Source organism: Scophthalmus maximus, chromosome 11 (assembly GCF_022379125.1).
Source record: "Scophthalmus maximus strain ysfricsl-2021 chromosome 11, ASM2237912v1, whole genome shotgun sequence".
NCBI classification, from domain to species: domain Eukaryota; kingdom Metazoa; phylum Chordata; class Actinopteri; order Pleuronectiformes; family Scophthalmidae; genus Scophthalmus; species Scophthalmus maximus.
The window spans coordinates 8,823,891-8,835,000 of record NC_061525.1 but is presented as its reverse complement, the minus strand read 5'-3'; the positions used below and the strand labels follow the sequence as shown (position 1 = coordinate 8,835,000).

Here is an 11,110-nt window from a genome sequence, read left to right as displayed (position 1 = left end):
GTATTAAGAGCAAAATGTACTCACAGTATCGAGAGAAAAGACACTCTTCTGCAGGAGAATGACTGATTATACACTACTTTATTTGATTTTTACTGATGCATCAATCTGTAAGTAGTAGTATTTTGATATTGTATGTGGTAAAGTTGGAGATTTTTTTAACTATTTTATATGTCACTTCAATATCTCCCTAAAATATAGCAAATGACATGTGTTGTAAGTGTGTTGGACCATCTGTCGTCCTTGTGGGTCACTCTTCTGAGTAAAGTGAGCTACAAGTGCTCGTGTAAAAATCAAATGAAACTGAGAAAGGTTGGACGACGTTGCCGTGAAACTTTCCCTTCCCGATTAACAACCCATTCCAAAGCCCTGTCAGCCCTGTGGTGGGAATCCAGACCGTCAGTCTGGAAAACCTGGAACTCTCCCCACTGCGTGCCTGAGAATCCATTTTCATGTGGAGATGAAAATTCTATTCTACAAGTACGAAAGAAAGAAAGAAAAAATTCCACTGTTTATGAACAGTGGTGATGAGTAAAGGGCAGGGCACCGTGTGGGAGAGTCATCTATGAGCATGGAAAAGACATTATCTCACGCAGCAGACGTTCAGCAGTGTTTGGGGTGGCGGGCAGAGCTTGCCTTCACGTGCGCCGAGGCTGGATTACCTGTAAACGGAGACGCCGAGTTTTAGGTTGCCGTCAGTGAACGGGCTGCCAGCACGTGCTTTTATATGGCTGTTAAAGCGCTCTTCAAAACCAACAGGGCGTGTTAACAGAAGACGGGAAGCTTGTCACTTTCTTTGGGAGGAATTTTTAAAAGCTGTGCGATGCCTCCCCCTGGCAATAAGATCTGCTGAATATAAACTATCTTTAGGAATCCAATGTTCTTTTGAATGAGGGGGGTTTGCAGTGTCAAAACGGGAGTGAACCTGTGGAAGGGTAGATAAGTCGGTGTGTTTGATTAGTTGAGCAGTGTGTGTGTGCGTGTGTGTGTGCGCGCGCTTGCGTGTGTGTGTTTTTAGGGGCTCAATTACCACACTGGAATTTTTGTCTGTGTGCTGCCTGGAGGGGTTGTGGATACAATCTGTGGTGGGAGGAGCCACGTGCCACTCTGTTTGTATGTGGGTGCTGTCAGGCCTTTTCGTCAGCACCTACTTAATCAAGTCCAAAATCAGTTCCAAAAAAGAAAAAGAAAAACAGGTGAGGAGCAAAGAAGACTGTAACCAGTGTTCATGACTTTCTAAATGACTTTCTAAATGCAAAACTTCTGCCTGAGGTGTTCACTGATCACCAGACATCTGTGCATTTGACTGAAAAGCCAAGACCGCTTTGGTATTCAGATGAATTAATACACTTTGTGGTCTACACTGATTTGTTCTATAGTCTATCCATTGATGGTTTACACATCAGGCTTATTACCTTTGGTCTTTAGACCACGGTGGAAACGCAGGCAAACAACAGTCTGTCCTTTTAGTTCGTTGAAAAAAGTTGCAGGGACTAACTATTGTGACTTGTGTCAGATTAGGAAAAGGGATCAGAGTTGTTGCAGCAGAACCACCAAACACAACTTTCTTATTTAATGCAGCTTGACCACTCACAATTTCGGTCACAGACTTTGGTAAGTTATGTTTAAAGTGTCTATTGTAGCCTCGGGCTACTGGCCTGCAGGATCGGGCAGCAGAGGAATGGTAAACTCACACACTCCCCAAAACCAGAGTGAGAATAAAAAGTCATGTTGAAATCCAGAAATGATGAAGTTAGATTTGCAAAGATTTATCCATTAATGGAATCATTGTTAATCAAAAGAAAATTATTTGGCACTCTTTTGATAATTAATTAATAGTTTCCATCTGTTTTCAAGCGATAATTAATTGATGATGAAAAGCTTTGTTAGCTACAGTTGCACATTGCTAGTACTAACTCAACTAATCAGGTAATTCATTAAGATAGAGGGTCGACCTGGGTACAGCAGAAGAATTAAGAACAGTAATCAGACGGGTCAGTCATAGGCATCTCTGTTCATCCAGTATGATACTTTTAAATGTCATAGTCTGACATGTCGGTGCTGGTTATCCTAAGTATTTCACATCGCATTTTTGCATTCCCCCTGTCCGCCATCACTGGAAAATGACATCTCTTCCTAATTTAATTCAGTTGAAATTGAAGAAGTCAAAATGGCCTGGCCCACAGTCGGTCTAAATCCCGCTCACCAGGCTGACATAATTATTCCAGCTGCATGACGTGATAGAATTGGCAGAGGAAAGTGGTCTGATTCTGGAAGCCGATGTCGACTCAATACTGGCTTCACCGACCGCTGAGTGGATGTCATTTGTTTTACTAATATCACCTCAAGTCTACAGTCCCAAAACCTCACACACTTTGACAGCCTTCTTCTTAATCGTGCCCGCTGGTGTTCATTAAAACTAACCCAGGGGTTCATTGACACAGGTGGCCTACGAGCAGGGAGACTACTACCACTCAGTGCAGTGGCTGGAGGAGTCGGTGCGTCTCTTCAGAGGAACAGGAGGAGGGTGGAGCCCTGAGAATGAGGGCACTTTACAGGATGCTCTGGATCACCTGGCCTTCTCGCACTTTAAAGTACGTGGAAGGACACGTACAAACTGCATATTTGGTAAGATGACTGATGGATCGGGCTGCTCTGAACTCCTGTCGTTGTTTTCAGACGGGAAATGTCTCCTACGCGCTGAGTCTGTCTCAGGAGTTACTGCATTACGGTAAATATATTTTCAGACCTATTGTCCTATGCACTTAAAAAAAGCTCCTCTTTACAGGTTTTATCTTTGCCTCAGTAGACTCGTGGCCTGTGGTTCAAGAGGTAGAGTGGGGCTTCCACTAATCGGGAGGTTCCTCCAATTCGCATGTCAAGAAACAGAACACCAAATTGCTTCTGATGGTTGTCAGTGTGTAAATGTTTGTGTGCTAGCACAGCACTGCATATATTGAAGAATGTTTGTGTAAATGGGTGAATGTGACCTTTTGGTTGTTGTTAAGATAAATATATTTGGCTACATGCATAACAGTGTGACTCTGCATGCGTTTCTTCTCAGATCCAATGAACGGGAGAGTTCTGCAGAATGTCGAGAAATATGAGAAGTTGCTGGTTGCTGCTAGTCCAAGCAGGAGCAACGGGTTGAGGAGGCCCACATCCAATCATTTGAGGACCAGGGACACCTACGAGAGACTGTGCCAGACCCAAGGCTCTCAGGTATTCATCACAATTCATTCTGGACACAAACTATGTGTCGGAAAACAAGTATGAAAGGGATCAGCGTTTACGTAACACAACAGCGAGAGTATTATTTAATAGATATGAAATATAAAACCCCCACAAAAATATATAATTTTTAAACCGTCATTTAAACAGCATTACATCCACATTAACATTGAAGTGGAAACTTGTCAGTGTGTTGTCAAACTGACTGCACAGTGTAATGTAGACACCATCTGTGCTTATATTGGTCCTCTAAGCCTTACTTTCCCCATGTTTTCTCTCGGCCACCGGGACACGTGGAAAAATGACGTCTTGATTTACAGCACAACGTTTAATGACGTTTAACAGAAGGTTATTTGTTGAAATTGGGATTTTTTTTACGGCTGCCGCTAGTTAACACCAGGAACCAGAAAATGAAAGAGGAGCTTCAGTGAACATACTTCCTTCTCCTCCTTCGTTATCTCCATAGTGGTTCTGAAAACTTCCTCAGGAGTCGGCTCTGAGGAAAAGCACCTGCTTCCTTACCGGCGTTTTGCCACTGCCGCGTCTTTACGACAGTGACCACACGTTAATATCACCTGGAACCGCTAGAGGCACGGATCCATCAGACACTCCAAGTTTGCAATGTTTCCTTGGGCCTAAAATAGCGCCAATTATTCTCGAGTCATGTTTGCATTGTTCTGGCGACACAGAACAATGTGTGATGATGAAAATCAATTCTTGTTCTGATCTCGTTAATGGACTTCAGATGCCTGTTTCTCCTGACAGCCAATGCATTTTGAAAACCCCAGACTGTTCTGCGACTACTTCACCAACGACAACCCGGGGCTGCTCCTGCTGCCAGTGAGACGCGAGGTGCTGAGTCTGCAACCGTATGTGGTCCTCTACCACGATTTCATCACTGACTCCGAGTCTGAGGACATCAAGGGGCTCGCCCAGCCCGGGGTAAGAGCCAGCACTGTCAATTGTCCTCATAACAAGAAAAAGGGGGAAAAACATGTCGCCATTATGTCACCTTTTTCTTAAAAAAGAGCCATGTTTTTACAATTAAACCCTGCATGTTTTAGTTCTTGCAAATACATCTTCAAATGGTTTTGTTGAGTTTTCGCAACAGAGGAAATATGCTGTTCTGTCCCTACGGGACTCACAAAAAAGTGAAGCTGCAAAGTCTTTTCTTGGCAAGATCACGAGTTCAAAAGAGTTTGCTGAAATAAAGAAATAGATCAACCACCATAGGGGAGGAAAACCCTCTTGCCATTGGCATACAAACACCTTGTGTTTGTTTAGAATGCATGGGGTTTCTCATAAGTAACACCGTCTTCGAGGATTCGCTCTGCTCGTATTGCTGGATATATTAGGTTTCCCGACAAATTTTGAATTTCCTCTTTCCCAGATTTACTATTGTCCTTTTACTTAGCACCCTATCATAAAGTGGACCTCAAAATTTTTCTTAGAAGTGTAACTACTAGTTGCCGGGGTGGCTCAGTGGATAGACCAGGCACACATGTACTTTGAGGTTTATGACTCGACGCAAGGTCCAGGGTATGAATCTGACCTGTGACGATATCCTGCATGTCTTCCCCTCTCTCACCTTGCTGTCCTGTCAAATTAAAGGTGGAAAAAGCCCCAAAATATTATCTTTAAAAAAAAAAGAAGAAGTGTAACTACTAGTGTCCCATGACATGAGCTGTAGATTGGCACTAACCCAATTGTTTTATTTCTGCTACGGGAAATGAGAACAACATCCACAAGGCATCGCTGGTCATCCTCCACCATCTTCATCACTGTCAACGTGTCAAATGTTTTCTTTACCTCTGACTTGAACGATCTAATGACATACACAGCTGTCTGTTCACGTGTACATGTGAGCTGGTGGTCCTTACTTGAAGGTTGATGTAACTTTACGTTTACTCCACAGCAGGAAATGGTTGTGCTGTTACTTTCCTGGTGAAGACTTTATATAAAAAACATATTATCTGCATTTAAAAAATACGTTCTTGAGGTACAGTCTGAATTGCCGGTATAGAAAGCAGTTCAAATTAGCTCCATCTCCACAAAAAATGTGGGAATGCACATTGACAAGGAAAATGAACTTGAAAAGGTGAAACATTTCTCTTTAGAGGAAAGATGTCAATCAAAAGGGATTTTTTTGTAAGTTTACTTTTCCTCATATTTCCTGTTTATATGCACAGCTGTGGCTGCTGGCGTCTAAGCCACCCGCGTACCTTTTCCTGCTGGAAAGAGCCTGGAAAGACCCTATGGAGAAAGAGTTGGTCTGCTTCCAACCATTTAGTTTGGCTTAAAGGAATGAGGGATACGTTACTATGAAAACTTGGCTGAGTGTCTCAAAACTGTCCAAATGATCTTGCTGGGCTCCACTGATAAATATTCAGTCCACTATCAAAGAGCTTCAGCGTCAATCGGCATGTGAAAGTTAAAATTTAATAGTACCGCTCGGAGCTGCTCATGGCATGCTGTCTCACTTGCTGCAGGGAATAGTTGGTGGGCTAACTCAGCTCCCACCCTATAGTTTCTGAGGTTCTGGCTTTGTTCAATGACTTTTCCATCCCGTGCTCAGATGGAAACCTCTCTACTTATTTCATCATTCGCTTGTTGGTTGATTGAAAACAGGCCCAGGGTTCTTGATGCGTTAACCTTGAGCTCTGTTCTGAGTTAACAGCTCTGCCATTGTGTCGGCTTTTTTCATTAACTGATGTGGGAACTAATCAGTTGACTTTATTATTTTGGTATTTGACCTCTTAGGGAATGTTTTCGGAAGGCGAGGCCCTTAAGCAAAACCGTTTCTACACGGAACATTGTTCAGTTAATGTACCCGCTGCAAAGCGAATAGCGCAGACGGTATGAGCAGAACAGAGCGACGAATCCATTGTCCAAAATAAATCACAGAGGCTCAGTTTCAAGAAGAGAATTCTTGGTCCAAACCATCTGGACTTCCCCAGACGCCCTATCAGACTCACATTGAGGAGCTGTGCAGTGAGACTAAATGAAATTTGAAACTTTTATCTGTGGGGAAACAAGTGCACACTAATTCTGGCATATTTGCATTCCATCCCTACTCACGTTTTGTCATGGCTTGCAGCTGGACATCAATGCTTGGCTCCGATATCAATCACAACCATAAGATGCTGTTTTCTGTCCCTGCTCACAAGTTGAGAAGGTCTGTGGTGGCAGCTGGAGTGAAGCAAGAGGCTGCAGACTATCGCATCAGTAAGAGGTAATTCAAATACACAATTACTTAAGAAAAGTTACTTTGTGACATTTTGTTTATTATTATTTGTTTTTTTCATATTAGCGTGTTTAATGGGTTTGTCTTGGTGCAAATTCCGATTGCACACATCTGCAGGTAATAACTTTGAAACCAGAAAGAGAAATGCAAATGTTCAATACTTTTATAAATATGTGCTCTTTCTAGTGCATGGCTGAAAAGCTCATCACAGTCCGTTGTTGGGAAGCTGGACCAGAGGATCTCCATGCTCACAGGTCTGAACGTGAAGCATCCGTACGCCGAGTACCTCCAAGTGGTGAATTATGGGATTGGTGGCCATTATGAGCCTCACTTTGACCATGCTACAGTAAGTTGATTGTTATGTTTGTACAATTTCCACCACTTTTTTAGACGGTTATATTATAAACTTTTCATGTTGTCTCTGATCATATCCATAATGATTTACTGCTGCTCTCTAATATCTGTTGACATTTCCACGCAACCAGTCGCCTTCCAGCCCTGTGTTCAAGCTGAAAACTGGGAATCGTGTGGCGACATTTATGATTTATGTGAGTGAAGTCTTCTCAACTTTTGACCTTAGATGAACCAGACAGTAGCCAGAGGTTCTTGGGCAGGTTCCTGATGACTCATCCAAAGTCTAAATTAAAGACAAAGAGCTCGGGTTTTTGCCACGACTTCTGCAAGACAACTTGCCTGAACTCACTGCCTAAATCACATTTTCATAGAAATTTCCTCAAGCAACAAACATGAAGCAAACTCCAATTTCTGTCCAAGACCTCCAATATAGAGTAAACTACAATCAATTTGTCTTTAAATCTCTTATTTGTTCTCTTGTATTGTATTATTATCATTAAGAATTCAGTTTGAAAATCAGAGTAAAATTGTAAAAGTGTCACAGACACTGTGGCTTTTCATAACACGAGCACATAAACACAAGACACAACTCAGAAGGAATGTCCTCTTTCCACAGCTCAGCTCTGTCGAGGCAGGTGGGTCCACGGCCTTCATCTACGCCAACTTCAGCGCTCCTGTCGTGGAGGTAAACACAACTGCGAATATCTAAGATGGACTAAAAGCAGCATCTTTTGTCTTCATGTAATTTTTGCTTCAAGCTAGATTATTTTCACCTCAATCACGTATGTCGGTGAAGCTGTCAAAATGCTGAAAGATCAGATCACAGCAACATCGGCAATGGGATTTTTTTTCTTTTTTTAAACCACAGTACTGCGGTTGTCTAGTTGAGCCTCAGTGGAGGTTGGAAGAGTTTGGCAGGTGATAAATGAGCTACAGTGGAAAGTTTATCAGGCCGTTCCCGGGGTTTAACCCTTCACTTTTAGTTTCACTGACATTTCACTTCCTGGATGTTTATACAGAAAATAACCGAAGCTCATAAACTGAAAAAACTGACCAAGAAAGTAAATACATAGGAACTCTCCTTTGAAATCCAGCGCTGTCGAAGAAAATAATCACTTTTACCTCTCCATAACTTGAAGACGACCTCATGAGCCATTTTCTCTTGTGAGTTCTTTCACTGAGCCTGCATATTGTGTATTGTGTGATTTCTATGTTAAACCTACTATTTTTGTAATTGATTTAATTTCATTACCTTTTAAAATGGCATTTCACAGTTACTAAGTATTTAATCAATTGCTAATCGATTAGTGAGGATTATTGTCTACGGTTTGTTTCCTTTATTACTTAATATGTTTCAGTTTTGGACAGATTTTTTAAAACCATCTTGGACTTATTGAAACTTTCATTGGCCCTTCTCACTACTTACTGATATTTTGTTGATCAAATGATTGATCGATTAACAAGGAAAATTATGAGAAAAATCAACAATGAAAATAACTGTTAGTTGAAGCCTTAGTTTAGCACTTTTTAAAAACTTATTTTAAGATTAGCTTTGTCTTTTTCATATCACAGAAAGCTGCCATCTTCTGGTGGAATCTCCACAGGAACGGTCAAGCAGATGAGGACACCCTGCACGCCGGCTGCCCTGTGCTTATTGGGGACAAATGGGGTAAGACTCAGTAGGTTTAAGGTATGATGTAATGATGCCGCTTGTTCTTTTATTTTTTTGCATTTATATCCTTCTCTGTTATGCAGTGTCCCTGTAATACAGAAGCAAATGTACAACAGCTAAGACACATCTGGGCTGCATCATGCATTTAGAGATGTAACAGAGTGCAGTTGAGACACTGAGAGCTCATCTTGGAAGCTGAACATCTGCTGCCGGTTGGCCCAGGCCATCAAACTCCCAAGGCTGAATAGTGTGTCTGAGACCCAGTTAAAATAACAGAAGTTTATTAATCATCACAAAGTAGCTGCAGAAGCATTGGAAGCATTGGGTGAGGTGGGGGGTTTAAGTACAGAGGTGTATAAAAGGGAAATACTCTAAGTCAACATGTTGTACTTACTAAATATAAGTGAGATTTGTACTTGTAAAGTACCTGAGTGTACCTCCCTTAGTGAGTAAGCTTCCACCCTTGTAATTTTCAAACACAGTTTTCCAAAGGTTAAGGAAATGCAAGATCCAAAAAAAGGGCCTTAAAATAAACATAAACATAATTTAGATCTGTCTGTATGTTCCAGTGGCGAACAAATGGATCCATGAGTATGGCCAAGAGTTCCTACGTCGCTGCAGCCTGGTTCCTGAAGAGTGAGAGGGGTGGAGCGCCAGCCAGGCCCCCTCGGGGTAAAAGAGCCAGCCTCTACAATTGAAAAGCACACTTACAGGCGAAGAGAAAGACGCAGCCAAGAAGTCAGCACACAGGCAGGGGGGGTTGGTGGTGGGGTGGTGAGATCCTATAAGGGGGAGGCTGCATCTGTGATTGGATCCCCTGCACGCAGGGAGCCTGGAGCATACAGCCGACACTACTGCTGTGCACATGGATAGCACAACGCCGAGAGGCGGGGTGGAGGAGGAGTGGGAAAGTAAGAAATCGACCCCTCAGAGGCCAAAGGCTGTTCCTGCAGATGGAGAGAGGCCTCTGCCTCCGCACACTGTGCTGGTTTCAGTTATCTGTGCTGCGGTTGTTTACCTCCTGCTTGTTTTAAAACTCATTTCTTATGCAGCCCTTTTTCCTAACGTGTACAAACTGATGCAAAAGACATCTTAACATGTCCATTACATTCATTTAGCAGATGCTTTTGTCCAAAGCGGATCAAGAGAGTACATAAACATCTATAGAACAGGAAAAAAACTGCTTCCATTAGGTGTGATGGTTTAGATAAAAACTAGATAGACGTCTCTACTGAACTTTGATAATACATAACAGAAATTCTACAGAACATGTATTCTCCAGGAAACAAAAAAAAGCACATAATGACTTATATACAGAGGTTTTGTATAAGTTACACATGTTACTCTGTGTTCAGTCATTCAGACCTCAGGACTGTACAGTTCAGACTGGTGCTATGAGTCACAGGAAACAGTCATTGTGAATGGGCCTGCTTATTCCTAGCTGACTGAACAATGTGCTATAGTCATCGCTGCATGTGGGAGTCTCTCTCAGTTTAATTTGACGTAACTAACTGTCTAAGGGAACAAATGTCTTCCTCTTATTGAGCTTTAAAGGGCTGGTCGTCATTAATCATCTTCGTCTGCACGCCCAGTGGTCGTGTACCCATCTGCTCCAGATTTCGTGTCTGGACTCACATAACCAATTCTGGTTGCATACCACCCAGATATCTCAGATATCTGTGTCTAAGTAGGTCATAACACATCTTAAAACAGTGTGGGATGAGACATGTAAATTATTAAAATTCACTGTATAAATACAAGGAAACAGCAGATTTATCATTGTTACTTATTCCTACATTATGTTAATGTGAAATATATACTATTCAAATGATCGATATTTAGACTACTTAGACAATATTGTCAACAAAATGCGTACAACTACTTTGGCTTTATTGATAGAAACACATGTTGTAGCTGCTAATCGGACAAGGGACTTATATTTTCACAGGACCATCTTATAGTGTAAACCCTCTCTTTTCCTCAGAATTCAAAGGGCTTCATTCTGCACTCATCTCTCAGCGGCCCTCACTGTTGCTATGACCACCACAACAAACATGGCTGCAGAGGAACTTGTTGCTAGCAAGAGCACACGTGTGTAGATCAAAGGTCGACCTCAGCACGTTGTCAAGTCCATACAGTAATGCTGCACTGTAAAAGGCAGACCTTTTTTTTTTTTAAAGGTTGAAACACCTTTTGGGAAGGAACCTTCCTAACTTCATAACTAATAAAATAAATCTTTTGCTAACTTCTCAAGATAGAGACAGTGAGTGAGTGACTGACAATTCAACCTGCCCAATGGAAAAAAAATAGAAAAACAACAGGTTTGAGAAAGAAGACAAAATCCCTTGCTGATTCTGTCAATGAGCAGCAGTCTGACTGTGACGAAGAACAGTGCTTCCCTCTGCTGGTGATGTAAAAGAAGGCTGCATGGAGTCAGTGAAGTGCTGACATGTTCTCACTGTGTTACTGTATAATGTGTATGGTGCTTTAACTCATTTAATTTTCAGATAAGTTAATTTACTGATCTATCCTCTGCAATGTGCTACATTTGTATCTGTCATTACACAATGTGGGCAACTTTATCAGGGATATTTCTTAATGTCAATTTTTTT

General features: G+C 41.8%; 1 protein-coding gene across 2 annotated transcripts in view; it reads left to right on the top strand.

Annotated features, from left to right (window-relative positions):
• Positions 1-10,751, top strand: part of p4ha3 (prolyl 4-hydroxylase, alpha polypeptide III) — a 13,591-nt gene extending 2,840 nt beyond the window's left edge. Inside the window, exons 4-14 of one of the 2 annotated variants that reach the window (XM_035623900.2) lie at positions 2,442-2,591; positions 2,677-2,728; positions 3,062-3,219; positions 3,994-4,170; positions 6,396-6,460; positions 6,659-6,818; positions 6,958-7,020; positions 7,443-7,511; positions 8,399-8,495; positions 9,068-9,170; positions 10,483-10,751. In XM_035623900.2, the coding sequence (XP_035479793.1) occupies positions 2,442-2,591; positions 2,677-2,728; positions 3,062-3,219; positions 3,994-4,170; positions 6,396-6,460; positions 6,659-6,818; positions 6,958-7,020; positions 7,443-7,511; positions 8,399-8,495; positions 9,068-9,138 (1,062 nt within the window). In that variant the 3' untranslated portion in view covers positions 9,139-9,170; positions 10,483-10,751. Of the gene's footprint in view, positions 1-2,441; positions 2,592-2,676; positions 2,729-3,061; positions 3,220-3,993; positions 4,171-6,395; positions 6,461-6,658; positions 6,819-6,957; positions 7,021-7,442; positions 7,512-8,398; positions 8,496-9,067 lie in introns of both variants that reach the window. The other variant, XM_035623899.2, reaches the window with a different exon arrangement.
• The last annotated feature ends 359 nt before the right edge of the window (positions 10,752-11,110 follow it).